The sequence below is a fragment of the Corvus cornix genome, chromosome 9, assembly GCF_000738735.6.
Source record: "Corvus cornix cornix isolate S_Up_H32 chromosome 9, ASM73873v5, whole genome shotgun sequence".
Classification (NCBI taxonomy): Eukaryota; Metazoa; Chordata; class Aves; order Passeriformes; family Corvidae; genus Corvus; species Corvus cornix.
The window spans coordinates 15,418,002-15,444,242 of record NC_046339.1 but is presented as its reverse complement, the minus strand read 5'-3'; the positions used below and the strand labels follow the sequence as shown (position 1 = coordinate 15,444,242).

The 26,241-nt window shown below is 36.1% G+C and overlaps 1 protein-coding gene across 3 annotated transcripts in view; it reads right to left on the bottom strand.

Moving 5' to 3' along the window:
- DNER (delta/notch like EGF repeat containing) overlaps window positions 1–26,241 on the bottom strand; it is a 116,009-nt gene that overhangs the window by 63,418 nt on the left and 26,350 nt on the right. For all 3 annotated transcript variants that reach the window (XM_039557016.1, XM_039557017.1, XM_039557018.1), the window contains exon 2: window positions 4,934–5,230. In XM_039557016.1, the coding sequence (XP_039412950.1) occupies window positions 4,934–5,230 (297 nt within the window). The remainder of the gene's footprint in view (window positions 1–4,933; window positions 5,231–26,241) is intronic.

Below are 26,241 nucleotides of genomic sequence, written 5' to 3'. Positions count from 1 at the left end.
AATACTTTGCATGGTGCTATGTTTTGGACTTGTGATGAACACAGTGTTGATAACAGGGATATTTTAGTTATCACTAAAATGTTCACACAGCATCGAGGCCTTTTCTCTTTCTTAGACTGCACTACCAGCAAGTAAGCTAGGGGTGCTGAGGGAACACAGTGGGACAGCTGATCCCAACTGACCAAAGGGACATCCCACACCATCGAAAGTCATGCCCACCAATAAAACTGGGGGTGGGGGGCGGAAGTTGGCCAGACCTGCTATTGCTCAGAGACTGGCTGGGCATCAGTTACTTGGTGGTGAGTAACTGGGGCTTTTTGCATTACTTGTTTTGTTCAGCCTTTTCCTTTGTTGTTTTCTACCTTTTTTAATTATTGAACTGTCTTTATCTCCCCATGAGTTTTCCCACTTTTACCTTTCCAACTCTCTCCCCCATCTCACTGGATGGTGCAGTGAGCAAGTGGCTGTGTGGGGCTTAGCTGCCTATCCTCTGCTTAGATCACAACAGCCATTCAATAAAGATTATTTCCATGAACAATTAATAGTCATTTACTGTTCCAGAGTGTATGGAGCTGTTCTGAAAAGAAAGGCAAACACTGTGTAAAAACAAGTTCATTGAGCAAAAATTCCACATAGTCAAATCTTTGCATGCAGTGTATGAGTTCAGGTCACTGGAGAATAAGCTGGGACATAAACTTCAACCTAAGACTGTCGAGTCAGCTATAGATATTTCTACACCAAAACACTGAAAGGCAGTAAACACATCAGGCCTTTTTTTTTTTTTTTTTTTCCCCTCATACTTTCTAGGACTTCAAAACAGGATGATTCCTGAAGGAGTAGTTAAATGAATCCAGATACTTTTCAAAAACAGCTCTGGGTCACCAAAAATTCTGAGTCCACCCACCAATATAGCTTCAGATGGGCAGGGTTTCAATATCTTGATATAATTGCACTCACTAGAATTTCTGTCTTAAAGAGCTTTGATTTTAGGAAAGCTAGTATTTATGACTATCTGTTAAACATGATTTAGTAATGGAACATCATAAACTGAGGTTTGTATGAACTTCACATAAATTTTGTTTAAGCATATTGAGCTTTTAGAGATATTTAGGGTTTTATGTAGAAAATAATTATAATAAAGGGTAGCACCTATCTAGAGATATATCAAGTTGTCTATGAAAATGGTGTCTGTATATAACAAAAAGTTCCATAAATTAATATTGTAGAGGAGAGAGTTAGTGAAGTTATAGATTCATCCTAGAAGAAAACTAGTATTATTCTATCAAAATCTGTGTTTCCTTCATTCTCCTTATGTGTTTGTAGAATATCTTTTTCTCAAAGCAAAATAAAAACCCTAGAGGTTTCCAAAACAAATCTTATATACAGGTAGAAGAGCTGTCCTAAGTCAAACTAAAATTACACACATTCCAGTACTTTAACAGCAATTATAAGAGGGAATACCAAGAAAATAGGGTAAAAAAAGGGCAAGTATATATACTCCAACCTTCACCTATTTCCAAGTCAAAGATTCTCCTAAGATGTCATTTCTAAGGATCAAGTTTCTGTTCTGTATTTAGCAATCTCAAATGGATCTCTCCTCTGATTTTGTTCAGATTCTCTTCTGTTCGTCCTCCTGCACCCATACCATACTTTGACAGAAAAATGCACAAACATTTAGCAACACATAAAGTAGTCAAGACTCAAACGTTCCTGTTGCAAGCATATGCTTAAGGAATAATTCTGCCATTGCTGCAGAGCAGCAACACTCTCGTTCAGGATTTTCCACCTGACTCAGCCACACTCCTTTTAAAGGTTTCTAATTTACTGACTAAGGACACACATAAAGCAAATGCTGTCCCCACTGCAAGGAGAATTAGAAGTTTATTGTAGCCTCTAATCACTAGGTCCAAACCCTTGAATCTGAGCACAAAATTGCAGTATAAATAGAAGGTTAGACTAGGATTCACATGCTCAGCATTCTAATTTCTGGCTGCGCACCTGGCAAATCACTTCCCCGTTCTGTGCTTCAGCATCTCAGTCTGTAAAATGTGAAAAATACAGCTGATTTCCTTTGAAAAGAATTTTGGTTCTATTATGAAAAGCTGTATGTAACAGTATGGTACTGGTATTCTTACGGTTGATTTTGTACACTGAAACTTTTGTTAAATCCATTAATTGACTAGTATTAATGAGATGGTTTCTTTTTCTCTCCATTATGGGCTAATAGATATCTCTTATACATTGCAACACAAAAGATGATTGAACTGGGGAAATGTGGATTGTTAGCCGGATCTCTCTTGCAAGGGGAACCGGTTGCCACAAGTAGGAAAAAGAATTATCTTCCAACATATGAGAACAAAGATAAATTTGTATAACAGTAAAGAAAATCAACTGAGAGAAAATATTCTTATCTATGATCTACGGTTTTAGTCCTTAATCTGCATATCAGGAAAAGATTAATTTCTTATATGAAGGCCACTTTAAGAAATGAAACTGCATGCAAAGACATCTGTACGTTGTCTACTGGTACAGATACTACTGAGACAGTTCATTCCAGCAAGCAGTGCTAAATGTATCCCTGGTATCCAAGGAATACAGAAAACATGTCCAACTGTACGCACACATCATACATCTCCTAGACAGTTTACTTCTCTCAGGTGTTCATTTTTTGAGTTCACAAAATTTCGCAGAAAAGCTTTCATGGAAACTTCATCCTTGCAAGATAGTGAGAGCTTTCACTTGGAAAGAGTCTGACAAAATTTCTCTCTGAGATGAGACAAAAGGTCTGAAGAACATTAGTTAGCTTCCAGTATCAGTATAGAATAATTTGGAAAACAGACTTGTCTTGGAAGATTTAAAAAAAAAAGCAAACAAGGAACAACATAATGTTAGTATCTGTTGTCTTCTGAATCTCAACAAAGATCAGAACAGTATGTTTTTGCAATACAAAACCTACAGCTACTTTATTCTCTTCCTTTTAAGAGAGCAAAACAGGACCAAGTTTTGCAAAGTTCTTACAGCCATGAGGAAAGGTAGTGTTTTTGTTATTAACACGTTTTACTTCTGAAACCTCCACCAAAGGGGCTTTGGAACACAGATCTTCAGGCAAATCAACTCTCTTCTGTTAATACAGATCAGATACAATGTCTTGAATCAGCAACTGAAATCTCTTTGTTTCAGATAATCATCTCTCTCGCTGTGACTTCCAAAGAACAAGGTAGAAGGACATTAAGCCACATTGGAAAGCTTGTCAAAAATACAATACCCATCACAGTATATTAAAAACATACCAACACAAGCAATTTTGTAATAGCGTAGCAAGTAATTTCCATGCTAGTGTTAATCATGCAAACCATAATGTATTTCTCAGGTAACAGAAGACATGCAGAAGGGTGAATTTCAGCTATTGAAACACCCACTTGTGAATGATCTGTTTGACTGAGATTCTTAGTGAATCTATCTAAAATGCAAAGCAGGCAGAAATGTTCCTTATACAACACCAGACCACAGACTGAGGAAGACATGCCAGGGAAATCTGGTACAGGCAAGAGCATGCCCTTAATCGATCAGGACATATGGACCACACACGCAGAGATAAGACTTCATTTAAACTAAGTAATAAGAGCAGATCATTGTTTCTTTCTGCTTCAGTGCTCTCTCCAAACTCCATCCTTGGTGCCTGACATATGTTCGACTGTAAAATAATAGATATGGGAGATGGAATTCCAGGAAATAAAGCTTTGTGCTCCAGACGTGGTCTACCAGCACTCCCACTGAAATGGAATACATGCCTATAAATACTTATACCTCAGATAAAATAACACGCCAAACATATATTCTACATAGGCTGAGTCTACTTTCAGAAAATTGATTTAAATAAATTTTACAGTAAAAACATCAATAAAATTTGTTTGGGCTAGAAAAGAGTGATGAAAAATACACTTTTTCCAAGAGTAAACTTCTGCCTGTTCACTTTCTCATTATGTATGTCAAAACATCTCAGGAGAATCAAACTCATTGAAACATTTCAGAAAAAGATACAACTGACATTTTGCCTATTTATTCCTGAATAAACTGAAATAAAATTACATAACAAGGCCTTTCTCAATAAGAAAAAGATGTCACAAAAATTCTAATTCTTTGCCTACAGAAATTAAAATATTTCTTAGCAACAAGTTTCATTACTTCTAGCGTTTGGTACTAAGCTGATCATTACTTTAACAGCAACTTGGTTAAGTTTAATAATTTCTTAAAATTTTTGCAGATACTTGAGTCCATGCAAAACATTTAAGCATTACAAATAGGGCAGTGTACAACACAGTAGAAAGCAAAGATCACATTTCTCAAGGATCGTAGGCTGTGTGCTTTCCAGCTGTGGTTTTACCAGATACTGTTACGTTTTGACAGAGATTTGTTTGTAACAGTTACAATAAATGTCTAAAATTTAATCATCTAAAAGTTTCCACCACTGTAATTGCACCCCTAGAGTTGTGCCCTGTGTAATACATTAACTACCCCTTTTAATCCTCAAGTAAGTATGCTTTCTTAATACTGCAGGAACATGTATTTTTCAAAGCAAAATGTGATTATAACTGCAAATATCAAAAAATACATTAAAAGTATTGCTTTAACCTTTAGATTTTCCTAAATTTATTTGATGTTTGGAGATATGGTGTCATACAACTGACTGGACGAAACAGTATTATCCCATTTCAAAGTATCTAATACAACACATTAGCCAACTTAAGTCCATTACTCATAACATGGATCAAATGTTTTTTTTGTTCTAATTTTACCAACATATTAACTCAGGGCAGAGATCATATCTTCAGTTTTCTCATGAGGACATCATGAAACCACGCAAAAATGACAACTTGAAAATAACACTTTCAAATTTTTTTTGTCTGTGAATTTTCATTTAGAATACTCTCACCTCTATTTCATCCCATTTGAGATCCACAACTCTCTGTCCTGCCTTTGGCTGCCATGTAGGTAACGTCACAGTGGCTCTCGAACGGGGCAGAGCAATGTCAGGCTCCAAGGTGGACGAGGCTGGGCTGCTGTGTCGGGGTGAGGTGGCCTCTGTCCGTTCAGAGGCTGGAGGGCTGTGGAGTGAATGTTCACAGTTTGTTCCCTCAAAGCCTTCACTGCAGAGACAGAGGTAGCCATCCTCACTGGTGCTACAGTTACCATGGTGACAGGGGTTGCTGGCACATGGATCTGAAACAAACTGGAAAAAACATCATATAGGTCAATTACTGATTATAAAGGATTATTTCTGAGTTTTAAAAATACCATAAAACAGGATTCTTTCCCCCTACTTTATTTATCTTCTAAACATATTTATGAACCAAACTCATCTTTGACATATCTTCAAGGAGGTAAATTCAAAGGATTAAAGAAGAGTACAAATTAATCTATATTAACTACTTTTCTCAGACCATTTATGCTAATTCACTGTTGCCACATTCAAGCCAAGAGATAAACACAAAAAAAGGAATGTGGCCACCATTCATTATCAGGAATTATCAAAAACAGACTTAAAAGAGTAACCTATTCAGGGAAAACATCAGGTATGTTGGAATTCAAGGGAGTAACAAATAGGAAAGGGCACAGAACCTGTACAGATCAGCAGGTCACAAAGCAGCTCAGTGTGGTCAGAGCTAACCACATTACACAATCCTATTTGTGGACACAATTTCCATCATAAAAGAGCTGGGCCTTTTACCTACACTTCATTTTGTGGACAGCAGTTTCAGAATCCAATTCTTTCGGGTGCTGAAAGTTTTCTAACAGGAGTCAGAAAGCAGGGGCAAAACTTTGCTTGCTTTTAAAACAGCATTTGTAATAGCATAGGACAAGACTAAGCTCAGTGATGTAGGGAAAATGCTGTCCGAGGCTTACATGCCTTTAATTTCTAGCTTGAATTTACCTACAGCTATTTTGTAGTTTCTTATGTCATCACTGACTTTCAGGTTAAATGTCTTCCATTTTCTATGTTGAATTTTACATCCATAATGCATTTATAGAATACATCTACAAACTCTTCAAGCTTCATCTCCTGGAAAAATTAGCCATACTTGCCCAGTTTCCTTGAGGACAACAAGCCCTTCCCTCCAGACATGTGCTTGTTTTTGCAGCTGGGACTCCAAAGTTTAGCACTGCCTTTTGCAAAAGCATCAGTACTTTTTGCCTGTCCTGGAAATAGCTTCCTAGATAATATTTAAGAAATGTTTGCCCTAATGAGAGTTAAATCAAGATGCTGGCTCACTGTCATCGACCAAGACCATCAGTTCCCTTCACTTGTCTTCACATCAAAGGGAAAACACATCACTGGAACCAGACATTTCCTCATCTTTAAATGCAAATTTCACCCAAGTGCTCCAGTCCTAAATATTACCCAGTTCTTCCCTGTACAATATACCTGCCCTTCCCTGCATCAGTAATGCTTCTTGTTATATTTCTCAGTAAAGCACCACAGTTATTTATTATTAAACATTTGTTACAATTATCTCAAGAATTATATAAACCTTATATATCATTAATGTCAAAAACAAGTATTGGGTCTACACTAGGAATTTTACCTTCCCATTAGTCTAAAGGTCTGGTGTCAGGGACACCAAATCCTAATATAAAACTTCCTTATATAAAACAGCACTATTATTGACCTCAGCTGGAATGCCTTCTTTGGCTCAAATTTTTGTATACCCCAGACTCCATGTAACATTTTTGGACAGAAAACAGAGGAAACATTATTATGAAAGTTAATTTTGAAGACAGTCAATGATGAATGTCAGATTTTGCCCTGACTGATGTAGAAGGCTTAGAGGCCACAGAGGACAGTCCAAAATATATGGTCTATTAATTAATCTCGTGGTTTGGTTACAGTTCAGAATGTTATTTACTTTGCATGGGGGCACATCTAATACATATAGGGTGACGCATTATACATCAGGGTCAAGCTCTGACTCTTCTTCGTTTTTAATACTCAACTATATGGCAAGTTTATATATATACTTGATATAACAAGGAAGTATAGATTTTTATGATCAGAAGAACTTATCTCCTTAAGGTCTCTTTCCCCTGCAAATCAAGAGAATGCATAAGTTCTCAAAGAACAGTTTCAGAATCTTTTCTCCATAAAATAATATTTAAGTGACAGAAAAGAACAACTTTCAGGAAGGAACTAGTTCTGTTCTACAGTTTGTCACTTACATTTTAAGCTTGCTCCACTGCCAAGTGCCAGAGATACTCATAGAAATTCCCTTTTCCTTTAAGAGTATTGAAGATAAAATGTGCTGACATGTGAACAAAGCCGAGTTCAAAAATTGTTTGCAGCAGTTTTTTCATATTCCAGTTTCTTGGACTAGATCTGAGTTTCAAAGAACTGCAAATATCCTATTGCTGGACAAGCTCTTTATTTATGCTTTCACAATAAATCCAAATTCACGTTAAGCTTATTTTGTGTTAGTAATTCAATTGTTCTTGTCACACCTAAAACGTGAAGGTTATTATTTGCAAATCTAGTAACAAGAAATAAAAAATAATGTTTTCAATGACAAAGGGCACTTTTCCCCATTACTGAATACACCCATTCACTTTACAAGCACAATAATAAAAAATGCTGTGTAATCCATGCTATTTGATGCAAACTGATTTCAGCTTCTTTGACCAGAAACAGTGGTGCTTAATGAGAAGCCTTGTTTAGAGCTGCCCATGCCATGCACTGAAGAACACCTTGTGCCTTAGGAACCACCTCTACCCTTCACACATGAAGTGAAAATAATTATAACTGTTTAGTTTCGATAAAAAGATGAGTAGATGTGTAACTTCAGCCACAGATTTCCTCAGAAGTTAGTTTTATGAAGCACTTCACAGGATTTCATCAGAATTCACATTCCTTAGTTACTTGTAATTCAAAAGCCCATTTGTCTTTCAATCAGCACATCAAAACAACTCAATGTCCTTTGTGCATAGGCTTGCTGTTGAACTAAAGAAAGTCCATTTTAATTATCAGATAAAAAGAGATAAGCAAATAAAATTGATCAATTTGTGTTGGTTGTGATGTTTCTGTGGTTTCTCTGGTCCTCACCAAGGTGGCAGCAACAGCTAGCCAAGGGATCTGAGAAACATTCTGACACAGTGAACAGCATGACTACATCAGAATTAAAAGCTAATAAAATTTCAAGGCTTAACCTTCAGTAAACTATTAAAGCTCAGAAAACAAAACAAAACAAAACAATAAACCCACCATGGTCTCATAACGAAGAGCTCAACATAAGTATACTGCGAGTACACAATTGAGAGCCCCTTTTTTCAGCCGCTCCTTGTAAAGTTCACAGTATATTCAGAGACTGTTGTGCAGAGAAAACAAGGAACCAAGTAACATGTATCCATACAGCCCATGAATAAATACTAAACCAGTATGATCACTACTAAAAATTCCAGGGCTGTTTTAGGTACAGAATTTCAATAGTCACTATTACAGTGAAAGTGTATTTTGTATTTAGGTCTCTTGTTTTCATACTGATTTTTTCATTTAATAGTCTGTCTGTTTTTATAATACATTCCTTGACTAAATAGGCACAGCCAGCCATTGCAGCTGACAGAGCCAAGCTAAAAAGCATAAAATGTATTTGCATGCAATTACTATTCCATATGCCTGGACAATTGTAATCCTTGAAATATTTTTCCAATAGAATCCTAAGATAGATGCATACCAAGGTGCCCTTCATATCACAGTTAATTTTTCAAAGGCAGACTGAGTATGGTACAAACACTGGGCTTGTTTAAGAATCACACTCACAAACACGGATCGTTTGCCACCCAGTCCAATTGTTTCCTTAGGTTTCAGTTCAAGATAAAACACTGTAGGATATAAATCTGCAAGATCTTTCTGCCAGTGAAAGACCACTACTTGTGGTGACATCAATTTGTCATTTGATGCTCATTCACCTTCTCTTCAAAGTGGTTCTGCTTGTTCTACCTGGAGACAGTCCAGACAGATCCTCCAGAGAGCTTAAAAAACTAGAATGGTAAGTCTAAAGCCAAGGCTACAGATGAGCTCCTAAACACTGTGCCAAACCTGCCTTCCACCTGCAACTGCCCTCTTAGATGTGTTAGTACGAAACTAACTTTTGGGTCAGTTTTTATTGCTGCTGCCTACTGCCACAGACAATATTATACCAGCTTGCAACTTCAGTAAAATACAGAAAAAATCTCCCAGTAAACCCAGTCCTCATAGTAAGAATTCAGCAGATTGTTTAAATTCATTCTACATAATGAAAAAAGGCAAGCTGCCACAATGATGTCAAAGGCTGCTGTTTTGCATATGTGTCCAGGAGCACTCACTACTCTGAAACAGCCTGCAGATATTAAAAACTGACATAGTCCAATGTTTTCAACTCTTCCATGGCTCCCTCAGATAATTTTTCCAATTACAGGGTAAATTGTTGTGGTTCTTAAATATGTAGAGTGACTTTAAGTGGCTGGGACTTAGACAGGTAGTTTCTTCATGTGTTCTGGTAAAAAGAGATCTTAGGAGAAATTTATATCAGTAAAACTGGTTTTGCACCTACATTGCTGAAGAAATTCTCCAATACAAAAGCAAACAACTTCTCTCCCAGAAGAGATCATGGGAAGATCCACCACATATCACCAGGATCAGAAACACCAGTTTCAAGATATGCATGGTACATTAAAAATTATCAACTTCTGAATACTTTAGAAAGAAAATAATTAAAACCTACATTCTAAGCCATTATCTGCTTTTAATAAAGTAGGGGGGAAAAAAAGATTTTTCCGTTTAAGTACATCTGAAATACCATCTCTTTTTGCAAATGCATGAGTTTATGAAAGATAGAAACAGATTTAAATTTTTTACATAAAAATGACAATAAAGATTATCTAGAAATGTAATCTCTTTGAAAAAATAGGTTAATTATGTTTAAACTATTATCAAAATTTCTTCTAATTCAATCCTTCACACAGTGAAGCTGTAAATTCCATTCCATGTCACATTAAACATTAGTGCTAACTATGAAATGAAAAGGAAGAAAAAAAGATGGATTTATATTTTAAAAAAACCACAGATGTTCCAAATAGTATCCACAGGAAAATTATTGACATGAGTACATCAAATAAATGCATTTTCTTTTGCTTTGAGAAAAAGACTGTCATGAGACTCAGTAGGACTAAAGCAACATATCCAGGTTCAATTTCTGGCTCTCCCAGAGACATCCTGTGTGAGCTGAGAACAGTCAGACTCCGTCTCTGCCTCTTTCCCAACTCTAAAATGGAGATTACACTTCCTTTCTCACACTGCCTGTGTTGTCTGGTTAGAAAGCAATTTTTTTTCAGGATGGGAACCACAGAGACAGAGGCAATACGAACTCTCAAGCAGCACTGAAATACAAATAAAAACAATCCAGAAATACATCCCTGTAGAGCAAGGCTAAATCTGTAACCTGTGGCTATTGATATCAGGTTTGTTTCTTAGTCTTTCTTTCTCTATTTCTTTTTTGCTTCTTTCTGTGGCTATTCTGGTTTCTTCTGAACACTTCTTTGCTTCAATGAACAGAAGTGTTTACAGAATCATACAGCAAATTTTAAAGTTAAGAAAAAGTCCTAAATTATATTAGCTCTACTAATTAACCCCTAATAGACAGGAAAACCATCTTAATATTGCATCTTTAGACACTATTCTTCTTTAAAACAAGATTTGCTTCAAAACAGATGCACCAAAGAATACATTAATTTTCCACCTGTGACCAAACGTAACAGAAATAAAAGAAGTGGCTAAAATACTCTGATTATGAGAGTCAGGATGAATGAGAACTTTTTGTCACATGAGGATGTAAAAATAAACCACGATCAGCACCATGATCACACATGTATCACCACCTTAAATAGCTGCTCCCTAAAAGCTGCCTGCAATGTCCTTTGTGTATGAATTTAAGGATGCTCTCCATAAGCAATTCTTCTACCACATGCACCAGGACACAGTGAAACACTGCCTAACAGGGTGCAGCGATCACAGTGAGCAAAGCCAGTCCATAGAGGAACTGGAATGTCACAATTTGTCCAAAGGAAAGAAGTGCCATCACGGTGCTGTTTCGAACTGCCCATGTGCAACGAACTACACCAATCTGAGCCCTGAGTGTCAGGGATTTAATAGAATGGGCAACCACAAAGTAATAAGTGCTTTATACAGAGGTCCTGGAAGCCAGGGCAATCAGGGTTTTCTTTCCCATCCCTCAAAAAAGTGTAAGCAGGTCAGAACATTTCTCTATTACATAAAACACGAATATGGCAGCTAGGTCAGCTTCAGTCATTAGAAACTAACTACAAGCTATGAGAGAGAATTGTGATTAATCAAGATTTAGAAGGCCAAGAACTGTATCATACTGAAAATACAATGTAAGCAACTTCTTTCTAGAAGTAAACATTTACTCTTCTCATTTAGCAATTCAAATCAATGCCCAACCCGTGAAGAAAGCCATCAATAAATCTAATAAAGTGTAACCTTTATCAGGTAATTCAGAATATGATTCTCTGAAACACCATTAACAATGAGAACTTTGGATTTCTTCCAAGCTGCAATTCTCATTCCATGAGTTTTGAATATTCAGAGTAATGAAACTGCCAGTGAATGTAATAAATGGATATAAAACACTTTTTTTTACTTCAGTGAAGCAGAAAAAAAATGCCTAAAGAAATTGTCTGTTTAATTGCGAACCAAAGCATGGCTGCCCAAATCCATTTGAAAATCCAGCAAACATAAAAAGGCAGAATTTGAACAGCATGATAGATTTTAAAAGCAGAGCTCCAGCAAATGGCTGATTTACTCTTGTGTAGTAAGTTACCACACACCAACTGCCTTGCTCTACCTATCCTCAGGCACATTCTTACTTCAAGGTATTCTGAAATAACTGCAAAGCAAATTGAGATCACTTTCCCTCTCCATCAGTGAAAGGAAAATATCTGCTTCACACTAACCACTGAGAACTGTCAGATGTCAGTATGTACATAAACAATTATTGAGAAGTACCTTACTTTTTTTCTCAGCTTTTCTCATCAGATTATTTTTAATCCTTTTTTAAAATATATATTTTCCTTTCTTCTGTTGTGAAAGGACATTCAAATCATTTGATATTTGTCTAAGTACAGGAGATTTAACATTACATTCCAAGTAGACAAGCTAAGCCAGTTTACTGTGTTTTTCAGTAACACCCATACTCAGCAAAGATACTTTTTAAAAAAACCAAAATGAAGTCAGGATATCTATTCCAAAGATGGGTGGACTACTTAAGATAAAGGATCTAAGAAGTACTAATGAATCTGTGAAGATCAGCATTGGTGTTTTTTACCACAGAATCATCCCATTTTACTCTCAATAGGGCCTGGCATCCTGTAGTTGTTAGATGGGACTCCAATGGTTCTCCCATTACTGGTGGCAAAACTAAGGGGAAAGTGTGAAGGCAAAGCATTACATTTGTTACAGTGGCACAATACTTGTTTGTTTAGATCTTAATGTTATTATTTCATCATTAAAACATCACACAGTGAAAGAATTATCAATAATATCTTTATTCTTAATATTTTTTCCCTTTTTAGAAATAATTTTTCTTGAGCAACAGTAGGGTGCATAAAGTATTTTTATGATAGGACATTAAGATATGTAATGATATGAGAATTCATAACATTTTTTATTTCTACACTGAGCTAGTGCAAAGCTGAAATTAAGTAAATGTGCTCCCATATAACATTATTCTAGAATTCATTACCTGACCTAAAAAATGACAAGCAGAATTCTATAAAAAACCACACAAGCAAGTGTTCCAACTTACATATAAAAGATTCTTTAAAATTTTTTGAACAAAAGATTTATTAATTCCAATAAATAAAAGTTTGAGATTAACCATATGGGTCACAGGCTAATCCAAGGTTAATAATATAATTTCAAAATCTTAAAAGTTCTGCCATGAATATTCTGAGTTATGATGAGATCAGGACTAGCACAGGCAGAAATACAGTCCACCTATCTTAATGGAAAGAACAAATCCCAAATGATCTGCTACTGGAATTTTCAAAATTAACTGAGGAAATTACTTATCCTACTCGAAGTAAGATGATCTTGAATTCCTAAAATTTTAGCTGTTTTAAAAACAGTAGTGTGCTATAATCTCTCTACAGGAATGCCAAGTTTTACGTGTCTGTCTACACTTACAAATATTGAACAAAACAGATTTGAGAGTTTTCTAGAAATCTAAAATATTGCATGAACAAGCAACCAGGCAGAGGATCAAGCCTATTTAAGTGCTTGAAGTGACAAAAAGTGCACAATGTAAGCTCACACTTGATTATCTACAAGATACAGCACCCTTCCAAAGTTCAGCAACAGAACAGCAACAGCATTCTCATTTTCTTTAGCATCAACATCAGTCAACCTCAAGACATACATTCACATAAAACAAGACTTCACTAGTTCAAGTACTCATGGCATTTCTTGATTTCCAAGTCTGAGGCTTCAGACATTTGCTAGGTGAGAAAAAGCAAAATAGACACACGGTTCTTGTAAGAACAAGAGAAGGACTGAACAACACAGTGAGTTGTGCATAAACTATGTCGTTGAACCATCAATAGCGCATGAAATCCTGAAAAACTCAGCAGATGTGATAACTGGCTACTCTCACAGCTTTTTGCCCACAGGAGGATGTGAAAATAGAAGATAATAAACACATCTACAAGGTACCTAGGAGATGTGACATAACCAGCAGTTCACTGATGTCACATTTTCCAAATCAAGTATGAAAAAGATAATTTAAATGATTTACCAAAATATTAACATCGATCTAGTATCGATATCCAACTGAGATGGACAAAAACTCTTATCTAAAAGTTTAAAGTTAGAAAATGTATGTTTTATTGGCACTGGACAGCTGTGTGGAATAGCTTCTTAATACACAGTGTCGAGGTATGAACGGTTACAGAGTCTATTTATCCACGAAAGTTATGAATATCCAAAATACAAATACATATTTATAACAATGACCCCCTCCTATTCTCCACTTTGTATGGAAATTAGCTTTAATGTCATTAAGCATGCATAGTGTAGTTTTTAAATTGGGTCGGTGGTCATTATTAACTGAGGAGTGGTCTTGAAGATGAAGGAATAATAGTCTTCCTCACTTGAACTTTCCACCCCTCTGGGTTTTGAAAATACAAATAGCCTCTTGGGAAACATCCAGTTTCTTCCTTATGACTTCTGAATAGTATCCAGATGGGAAAAATTAGCAACTGTTTTAGATTTCTTTAGATCTATCTATCAATGCCTTCTGATTCTTATTATAAACACAGCTAAGCAAATATAGAGAGACAATTAATTATCTGCAACTTAAAAGCTTGTTTCTAACTTAACTCCTATTAACTCTTAATCAGTCTCAGGTGGACCTACTTCCTCTAACTAATTCTAGCAAAAGTTATCTTTAACTAAAATCTTAGAGTCTTAATGTTTCCTTCAATATCTGTGTTTCAAAAATTTGGGGAGTTTGAAAAGAAGCAGTTGTTCTCATTTCAAGACACAACACATCAGAAAGGAGACATTTTGGCAGCTGAGGCATTTGGCAATCAATAAAACAGCAAATGCTTATGCACTGAGTCAATTAGATAGGTCTTCCAGCGCTTTCAAATCACCAGCATTCCTGCACTGCATCCCATACTACTGACAGCACAGTAAATCGCAGCTATGTGGTCTGCTGATTTACTGCTTATTTCTCATATTTAAACATCCTGTCAGATCCAAAGCTAAAATATTGTCTAGTTGGAGAAATACCAAAAGAAAGATGAAAAAAATTGCAAACCCATAAATGCATTCTCTCAGTACACACTCTCCGGTTTTCTGTGTTGGATTATGTTACTCCCCATGATTGCTATTTTAAAAACTCTTTCTTTTATATATTAACATATACTTGATTTTCATCCTCTGGACTTGTAATTAGAATTCCAAGCTACATTTTTATATGGTTATTGGGGGTTAAATTGACTACTAAATACACTTTATTAATATAAATAATACACCTGAACAACACTGTGCATCTGACATTCCCAGGAATGCCAGATCTGACACCTACAGAGAGCAGGTGAAAAGAGATGCCAGCATGAAGTCACTGACTTCAGATCTCTCATTGTTACAGCAGACAAAGGTTCAAAGCCCTCCTTTCTGGATTAGGAACCTAACAGTTTTCTCATCAAAAGTGATTTTTAATTTTAAGACAGGGCTGGAGGCATCTTCATCTCATAACAAAGCACCTGCCCACACATAAAGAGCGATGTCCAAAGAGCTTCCAATGAAATCCACTTCTTTGTCCCTGAAGAACTCACCATTTTACTGCAAAAAGTAATTGGATTAAATATTTGAACAATGTTGGGATGGAGATAGAAGCCCAAAATTTCTCTGCTCCTCCTTGCCTAAACACCATCACTCACTCATATTGGCACTCGTTGCCATTGTCACTGTCTGTCTATGTGAAAGCACCTTAAACTACAACGTTTTATCTCACATTTTATGACAGCCTGGGTGAACTCAGTTACTTCACAGCACCTAGCACTCAGTAACTTGTTAAGGTATGAAAACAGCAGAATATACCCGAACCTTGAGAATAAGCCAGTCTTCAGATGCATAAAATAGGTCTTTCTATTCAGTGGTGAGACACAATGCTTCTTTTAGCCTCATCTGAAATAGCAGTTTTGCCCAGTCAGTACAACATCCTTTCTGGGGTTATTTTTTCAAAACCAAATCTATCTTGAGGTCCAAAAGACCATCTAAGACTGTATTAAAATAAACTGGATTATCATAGCATCTAAAAAATCTTTAAGGCAATAATTAACTGTAGATTTTCTGTCTGATTAAAATTTGGTAATTTTATTCTATGTCCTTACGCCTTATCTTGTCATATTTAGCAAATGTGTTGCTCTTCTTCAAATCACTTATCATTAGAGAGACTTCTATCACAACTGTTTTTGAAAACGAGGTGAACAAGCAAAGTCTGAGATATTTAGAAGCTGTTTCATACACCTTCTTTTCATTCACTGTCCCTTTTGGATGTGGAGAGACAGTACCAGACATGTGGGTATATCTTGGCTTTGTATACTGGTATTGTGATTTTTTTTTCTCTTTTCTCTGGTCCTTTCATCACAGTAATCAAAAGATTAAAAGCAACTTTAGACGAATTCTCTTTTGTTTTGTCACTAAACATCATTTCCTATCTATATGACCCATGACTCTCAACTCGCTCTATTCAAGGCCCAAATTGTCCTGACTGGTTTTGACACAGACCCTCTGATGTTCTGCATGTTCCCATGCCCCTGCACACCTGTACGATACACGACAGCGATGACCCATGGGAATTGTGAGGGCAAGGACTTCCAGATCTGATCACAACCATGCTGGGAAGCTTTGCGTGGAACACAGAGGCAATAGCAGCAGAATTGTGTTTCCTGCAGATCACTCCAGCAGCTTTTCATCAGTTAGAGTCTTACATACATGCTTACATTATTAATAGTTTTCTGTGTATTTTTTTTCAGGTTTCCATTAATTCTTATAACAAAACATTCATTTTTGGAGGCAAATACCAGGGCTTTTGAAAGGCACTCTCCTATATCAATTTATGATATAATAGATAGCAAGACACACAAGAGTGTCTGAGAGCACTCCAGAGGCAAGGAGAAGTGTTAATTGATATTATTTTCCTCCAGATCATCAGGTTTTTAGGGGCCAAGGCACTTATCTCCTTTTGAAACAGCTGCAAGAATTCGAGTATTTCTGGAACTATAAAAGAATTCTAGGTTATTTCTAGGGTTATCACCCAGCATATTGCCTGCACGTCATGCATTAGCGAGGCACTTGGACACCGGCACTCACAATGCTTAGCTCTGATACAAGTGTTAGTCACAATATTACAAATGCTACTTCTCCTATTGTAGCTGTACTGAAAGATGGTGATTCAGGAAACATTTGAAAAGGCAGCCAAACACCAAGTCTACAAATAGCAAAACAGTAAAGAACATTTTGCACAATATCTCTATCACTGGGGGCCCACCCAACTCAACACAGAATTCAATTTGTACATTCCATGTATTTACATCACAGGATCAGATGGCATCTTTTGACAAATTCCAGGCTTTTTATTAGTTATTGAAAATTACACACACATCTTGCATCAGAATTTTGTCCTTGACCTTCAGCAAACACATTTATACTAAAACAAACTTCCTTTAAAAGATGGGAAAAATAGAAAAAAAAAAAAAAAAAGTAACAATTTTAAACCACTCGTATGGGCATGCCTGCAGGAAGCTTCTAATGATGGACAAAAAAATGGCTCATTAAATCCCTGCTGTACCATATCCTACCCATCCTATTCTGTCAGGTTACATGATATTTTAAGGCACTACACCACTGCCTTTCCCTCTGAGGATAGAAAGTGCAATGGAGTAGATTCTTGATGCTGTATTTGCAAAATGGAAGAACACAACGTAACCTCACTGTGGTATAAATTTTGCCATCAGTCCTTGTTCTTTCACTGTAAGTTGATTCAAAACTTGTTTTACTTAAGTAGATAAAAGGATAACAAAAATGTGGAGAACAAAAAGAAAAATCAAAAAAATTATTTTATCTTTATTTGTCTTGCTTCTAGCTTCTTTATAGACAGGAGATAAACCATGATGTGATTAGGTGTTAATCCTGGCCATCCTTTTCCCATTAATTTACTTACCTTTTGCATTACAAAAATTATTTTTTAATTAAAGACCCAATTAAAATATTTTTCTGGGAAACAGGAGTAGGTTTTCTAAACCAAAGTAAAAAGTTCTTCTATCGAGTAGTTTTGTATATCATATAAGCTTTCCCTTATTACTTTTACTTACTAAGTAAATATGTAGGAGGAATACAACAATCCATCTATTGCAGGGCACAGCAGAAACAATTTTTAGAACTACTGAGACCTACATTTTGGAACAGAAACACTCTGATAGTAATATAGTCCTCTTTCTCTCTTGTTCTGAAAAATCAGGCTGCTGCTCACCTTTGACAAAACGTTCTTGTAAAATTCTCCATCACAACACTACTGCTTCTTGATCAAATTTTATGTAAGTTCTCTGTAAATGCTAAAATATAACATAATTGAAGTACCATCGTGGGAAATCTACTGCAATTACACCCTTAGAGACTGCTCTTGATGATCAAACATACGTTGGAACTGAGCTTCTAAGCAACAATGGACATTTATGCATAGCTGCATCCTTAAGAAAAGGGGTATCAGTTGCAAATTCAAAATAAGATTCAGAAGTAGAGAATCAATTAATATTCTAGAAAATACCATCACCCTGCCTAAAAGGTCTTAGGAATTAAGATGTCAACAACTCTTGATACCTTCCATGAGTTCTGATGGATATTCAGAAACAGACTGAACAAACTCTGGGTTTCTGTAGCATTTCAGTTGCTCACTCCACTTTTCCCTCTCTCGGTTCAAATCCTGGAGCACCCTTTCACAGGCACTCCCAACATCTCTTTAATCTCCTGTTGGGAGGACACCATCATCCAAATATCTGTGCACTTGTTTCAGAGAAACCCTCTCAGAGTGGGTTGCTTCCAACTCAGAATAGTCTGTGATGTATCCTCAAAGGTGATTTCATTGAGGACTTATCTCTGACAATGAAGTAAAATAACACTCAGACACCGAGATTTCAGACACACACCCACTTTACTGGGTGAAAAGGAGTACAGTGGGTGGAAAATCAACAATATATGAACGAAATGCCTTTTCCACTGTGCTACAGTAGGCTACTTGGGTTACAAGTCAGTCCAAAAGCTTTCTTACATTTAGATTTGCAAAATCCACTTTCCTCTCCAAAAATCACAAAAAAAAAAGCACCCCTATTTACAGCCTTGGAGTCTGCTCTGCTAGTTTACCAAATGCATATCATTTTCCCTCCCTATTCAAATGATCTGTTGCTTAATTACAAGCTCATGTGTAAGGATCAATATCGCTTGGCAGTAAACAATTCATTATCCTGATGTTCCTGCATTTGATTCAGAGAAACTCCACTCAATTTTTGATAATCAGTCTTCATATGCACCCTTTATCAATACCTCCTTGAATTCCAGGGCCAAATACACATTGGAAAAAAAAATACAGAGACAGAAGCACAATACATTTGTGGTCTCAAAAGAAAAATCTTCTACAATCAGATACACATTAAATCCTCATGGTCTTAACCCTGAGAGAAATAAGCCCAGATTTGTGAAACACTACTGAAATTACGTTTGAAGCCTAAAGGATGAAGAGATACAGTACACTGAAAGTGACTTTTATTCTTGTGGTCTCCTCTGCCAAATCACTGACTTCCTGTGACAGCAAAAAGAAATAATAGTAAATGAAACATTAAATGCCCATTTAAATCAGATAATCAGAAAAAACTTTTGCTCATTAGTGCTTTCAGCAAGACTGAATTTTATTTCACTATCTGCTTTTGCCATATCAAGTGGAACAAAGGGACAGACCTCTAGAAAGCCTAACACAACACAGGCAGTAAAATGGACTGTTTCAGTCCCAGTGTTAAGTTCTACACGAATAATTAGCCGGGAGAATTGCACTTAAAACACAGGTATAGACAAAACAGAAACAAATTATAAACATAATTACATCCAAAGCTGTCCTTTCGTCAATGGCTTCATTTCTATTTAGTTTAAGTTCAAAAAACAGCTTACCAGGAAGGAATTATTGCCATGACAATTTTACTGGAATTTAGTGACATAGGTACATTCAGGCTAAATGTCTGTCCAGTTCTGGCAGTCACAGTGGCCCACAACAGATTCAGAGAGTAAAGTGAAGTCTCAGAAAAGTTTTAAGGGGTCTTCTTGGTCTTGCAAATTAGTATTGAATTTGGAAACAGATTGAAAGGTAAGATAAAAGCAGGTGTCTTGGGCACAAGCTTTTTAACATTGCTTTGCCAATATATTTCCAGCTTGGTTTGTCACACTTCTGTTACTTTTCTATTATTCATTACTCAAACAGACTGCATATTTGATGAAGACATTCAGGAATAATTTCTTGTACACAAAAATGTCAAGTAAGAACAAAATAATGAGCAATTTCATTTTAATTTATGACCTCAAATAGAACTTGAATCTTGATAAAAAGCAAAGGAACAACCTGAATTATGACTTCCTTGCATTGTGATTTTATTCTTGTATGGAACACAGTCAGTGTTATTTATGTCTGAAATGCAACTAAAAAAAATTGGCTATATCAGCTGAACAACTAACCACAGAAACCCTCTCCCTCATAAGCCAGTAGTTTGGCAGGAAGTTGTGCTGTAGGTGTGCCTGTAATCCCCTTCGTGTGGTACCTAGCACATTAAAAAACCCAACTATTTTCCACCACAAAAATGTAGAGATCTGCCAGATAAATATTTGGAAACTGAAAGACTGGTATTACAAGCAGATTGACTCATGGCATCATCCCATCCTAAATTTCTTTAGGGTACGTTCCTTCTGCTCACACTTCGATTGCAAAGACAGAAAAATAAAAGCAAAGCAAAGCAATGCTGTTTTTAGATAACAAACCATCTGGTAAAATGCCTACAATAATTACTCTGTTTCCTTTACAATAACTTTCCATATGTTGGTAACTAGCCATATTTTCTTGTCCCACAATATAACCAGCTTGGAACTAAAAATGCACTCTGGAGTGCTGAAATTGGACTTACATTCACAATTTAGGATATATCCTACTGCAACTACACTTATTCCTTTAAGTAGAAAATTCTGCCTGCTGCTTTATTATGGCTCTTCATCACCAATCCTTATTAGATTTTAAATTGCAATGATCTTGCAAAACAAAGCACTATCATACGCTCTCTTCCTCTCTCTTTTTTTTTAGATAAAAGCCACCACATCTATTTCACCTATTTACCTCCTCTGCTTATTATAAACATATTTCCAAAAATAAAACTACCTTTTTATCTCCATCCCAACAGACACATTCTGTATATTCATCAGCCTTTCTGTGGCCAAGATTTACTACCCACGACAAGCAAATGCACTGAACATTTTTTACACTAATCTTATAAATTCCTTTTCTGGTCCCAGAGAATACTTCAACCTTTTCTTCTTGTAATTTTTATTTCCCATAAAGAGCTCTTGCCAAAAAATGCATATGACATAAATATTCATATTACATATGACTACACCCCACAAACGACACAATTTTTCCTTTGAATTCCTAATACAATTACTAGCTTGTCAGCATTTTCTGTATCAAACTCACCTAGCAAAATGTGTCAGGTCTATTTACAAACCCCACCCAACTAGTACAAAATATTTTTATACTGAAGGAAAACTGAGCTTAAGTTGCTAGTTAAGAACTATAAAAAACAATCAAGCTCTGAGACAATAAGCTATTTATTGACAAAGCAAGTAGTAAGATACTTAGTGATGTGACAAGACAGAAGAGCTTATATTCCGTAAGAAATACTGACACCCTACAACTGAAGCAATGCATGACACCCACACTGCTAATATTCAAGCACTTGCGTAACTAGATGACGGAAATTCTCTTGATTTAGCATCAAGACTTTTCTCCAGAACTTGTCACAATATAACAACTTACACCCCACAGCAGCCAGCAATACAGAAATGAACTAACAATGCAAACAACACTCCTGAGGCTGAGGAAAGAAATACTACTAAAAATACATCTCACATTCTTTAAACAGTGTCCCAAAATTGACATGAAAACACCTGGTAAATCACAGAAATTTAAAATGTATGTTTGCTCGCTCCTTAATACTACAGATTCTCTGATATCTGCAGCAAAAAAATGAACCAAACAGGTTCATTTTTTCTTACAATCAATATTTACCCACAGGCCAAAAGCCAAGCACCAGATAGTGTGCATTGGCATCATGAAATTGCATTAGAGACGGAAGGGTTAGGAGTAAATAAACTAAAAGACAACAACTAAGGTTGTTGTCAAAAAAAACTTGAGAGGAAAAGCAAAATTTGAAAAAGCAGTTAAAATATAAATGATTTCATAAATACTAAACATATGAACAGCCTAGTTAGAACCAAAAAGATGTTCCATAGATCACTTAGTTCAGTGTTTATTACTGTCATCTGCCTCAAAAATTGTGGCTTCAAAAATGCATCAGAAATTTTCCTGGTTTTGCTGTTTCCTACAGCAATGTAATTTAGAGTCACCATTCTGGTAACTTCCAAAATAATAACACAGTACATAGCAAGCTGGGAGGGAGGGGATGGTAGTAGAGAAAAATACCCTAATGAAGATCAATGGGGCAATAGCCCCTCTACTTTTATACAATACAAAATAGAATTTGTTCTCTTTGTATACATGGCATTCAAAAAAGATCCCCTCAGCCTGACACTGTTAGCAATGGGCCACATTTCTGTGATTTAGAGTCAGCCCATCCTAATAAAGGCTCTCATAGTCTTGCAGTGGAAATCTGCTTAATTGTTTTAGAAATGTGGCTTTATCTCCATGCAAGAGAAGGAAAAAACAAAAAAATAAATCTCACACGTGAGATATGCTCTCTCTGCTTGTTCAGCAGCAAGAGGGATTGAGACTTTTCTTCAGGATGGGATATTTCTATCTTACAGTTGACCTTTTACTGCATCAGCTCCATCCATTGTTCCCTTTCTTTCCTTGTATTCACCCTCCTTTCCCACGTTGATAAAATGGGAGAAGGTCACATTTCACTGTGGTGCTTGTTGAACTAAGTAGGAATTTCCTCTGTTCACAATCCTCTTAGATCTACAGAACACATTACAGTGTGTCTTGGTAATTAGGGAGCATATCACTCTCAAGCAAAGGCTTCTGTAACTCCTTGAGTTCACAAACCTTCATTTCAGACTGTGTCCACTGCAGGTCACAGCTTTGGTCCTATTTTAGCCAAAGACAAACACTCCCTAGTCTCCCCGCTCCTCTCTCACTCAAAGCTAAGTTCTTAAAGTACGTCTTTGTGGAAATATGTCCCTTTCTATACACCTGCTATAACTGCACAATTACGTATTGATAAATTTTGATTGTGTATAACAACATTTAGGCACAATTTTAATGTGCTCCTTGAAATGTAAAGCTTACATTTATCAATTTTCTTTCAAAGAAAACGCAGCCTAACTTCTCTAAGAATTTCTTATAGATAAGGTGAAACAACAGTAAATTCCACGCTGATTAAGAGAACTTTACACAAAAAAGCAAAAAAAAGTTACACCTTTTTTGTCTGTATCAGTCCCAAAAAGTATTCCAGTTTAAAATAATTTCAAATTTTTATTTTTTGTACTCAGAGCCCTTGAATCTTTCAAGACACAGAAAATTATGCAAGACTTTTTATATTTACTTCTTTATAAACAGAAGGGGATTTACTTTTTGTTCCACTTATTTGAATATACAGTAACATTTTGAGGATAAGTCAGAAGTCATACATAAATGTGTAAATCATACTTAAGTGTTGTAGGTTACAACACATTCTTAAATTACAGCTAAAAACAAAGTAAAGTAAAAACTTGATAGTGGGCCCTGCATCCAGCATTCACATCCAAAACTTGATATTCATTGGCACACATTCCTATCGTTTCCTTTGTTGAAATCTTGCACTTTCTTCAGATCATTTTGTTTTCAGTGAATGAAGACAAACACTTAATTGTGAGTTTTACTAACACAAGCACACACATATCAGAATTCACCTCTTTTTGGTGTATCAGATGCTTATAATTACACCAGACTAAGTTTCTGGACTACGTTCAAAATCATTTTTTTGTATTCATATAATGCTAAACCATTGCATAATACAAGCCTGACTTGGACTTTTAGTGCTACCATCAATACTTATTTTACTAATGACCTGCTGAATTTTATTTGGATTCTCCACTACATGGATCATCATAATTTTGGAATGTCTCAAGAATCAAAGAAAACTCTACAAATTAATGATACTGCTAATCCACTTGCTAGGCAAAACCCCCTTCATTCTACAGAGATTTTTTCATACACTGCAGGATAGCCTTGGCTGCTAAATACTACACCTCTAAGCCAACAAGAAGATGCTTAAAATGAGGGAGAGGAGGAGAGAACCTTTCCAATATTCAGTCTTCTGCATAGTGATTACACCTGCAAAAATGTTACATATTCACCAACACTTGTTCTACCTGGATTCTATGCAAAAATCTGGCATGCACAGTGAGCCTCTGAATTTTAAAGTGCCTGAATCCATGAACATCGCAAAATGTCTTCCATCCAGAAAGGAAAGGCCATAAAGTACAATGTCTTAAATCCTAACTGAGGTTTTGCTAATCAAACTTTTAATCCAGAAGTTTTACCCAATTAGCTCCCTGTTAAAAGATACGGCTACTGAATTTTCACATTTCCTTTCAAATTGCTTCCTCTTATCTGATTTCTGTCCTTCTGGTGACCTATATATAATGACAAAGTCTCATTATGAGAATTCTGCAGCACCCAGAACTGGCTGTAATTGATGAACTGAAGCCACAGCTGGAGCAAGAGCCTGCAGATGTAAAGTCAAGCAGGAAGGTGTTCCTTTGAAATAAGACAGAAATGGGCTGTTCTCACCAGGGCTTTGAAAACAGGGGTTGGTAAAAATGTGAAATTCTATTATATAAAAATAAAGATGATTTAGGGGGAAAAAAAATTCTTGACTTGATACTTTTATCCTCCTAATCTCTTTCTGCCCATCCAGGCAGTCATTCGGGAGCACCATTCCTCACAGATTTCATGTGCTTACAATGGAAGAAAAAAAAAGTAACTTCTGTTGACATTGTCAGTACAGAAGGGGACATCTCATACACCATATAAAAATTAATGAGTAAGTCAACTCATGGAAAATCCATGGAATTCCTAGAACTCTAGAAAGGACATAACAGACATCATCCAAAATATAGCTCATGAATTATTTTAGATTACCACTTCACATGTCCTCTAACAAGTGGGCCAGCATATTTCAGCAGAACAAGCGGAGCACAACACAAAATATTTTCAGTCCCTGAGAGTACATAAAATTACTGTGAGCATTACATTTATCTTATTAACTGAAAGCAAAGTGGGAAGACAATAGTTCAGTCATCCTACCTAAATCTCTTGAAATCTGGAGTACTCTTGGGACCTGCATTGTGCATGAACTACCGTCTTAGATGCATCAAACATGCTGATCTTGAAGTGCCAAAACCATCCAGTCTTGCTGCTACATTTCCTCTCCATCATGACTGAACTTTAATATGAGGAGCTCTACTACTGGCCACCCCAAAGATTTTCCTCCATGGGTGAAGGAAACCCTCCAAGTGAAGGAAACTTCTGATGAAATCTCAGCAAACTCTTTCTGTTCTGATATAATTTTTTTGTTTTGTTTTAGCTACAAGAAGTTTGTTCATTATGCTTAGAATTGAGCATCGCTGTTTCAAATTTTATGAACATGCAGTACTGGCCATCATTCTAATGGATCTCCAGGGCTTTGACAGCAGTGAACAATTTTTCAGAATTTCTTAGATTACCTCCAATATTTAAGTGTCTATAAACATGAGCCTTCTTATTTGTGCATGACTGTATCTTGGCTACACCTGACAATAAGGTCTCCAGTTACATGCACTTCTGTTCAGAAGCCATCACAAAGTCCACCCATGTCAGAACACTTGGGGTTATCAGTAAGTAAATAAAATAGCAAGATTTTTGTCATCTAACATTGACTTGGAATTCTTAGCCCTGTCTATTATCTATGCTTAAGGGTTGTAACTGTCAAAACAGTACTGACAGAAACAACCTAAAAACATCAAACTTCAGCCAAAACAGGCACAACATGGACTTTGCTTCATAGCCTTATACCACATAACACAAATGTCATCTACATGTGTGCTGTCATAAAACATTGAAAACAAAGCTTTTGTGCCTCAAAAATATATCAAATTAGATAACTTAATCAGCTTTATTTTATATTTTTCCACATAAAAGCTGTTTTGATTAGTAAGTGGGACTACAAAAAACATAATTCAGTTTAAATTGCATGTGTCGTATGGAAGCAAAGGTTTTTACCATGTTTTATAGTTAATTTTTAATAGAAAAAAATCATAGACAAATTGTTCTAGATATGGCTACTGCTTGTAACTGACAGGTAGGAAATATGGGGCCAGAAACTGACCTTTCAAAAATGTCATTTTAA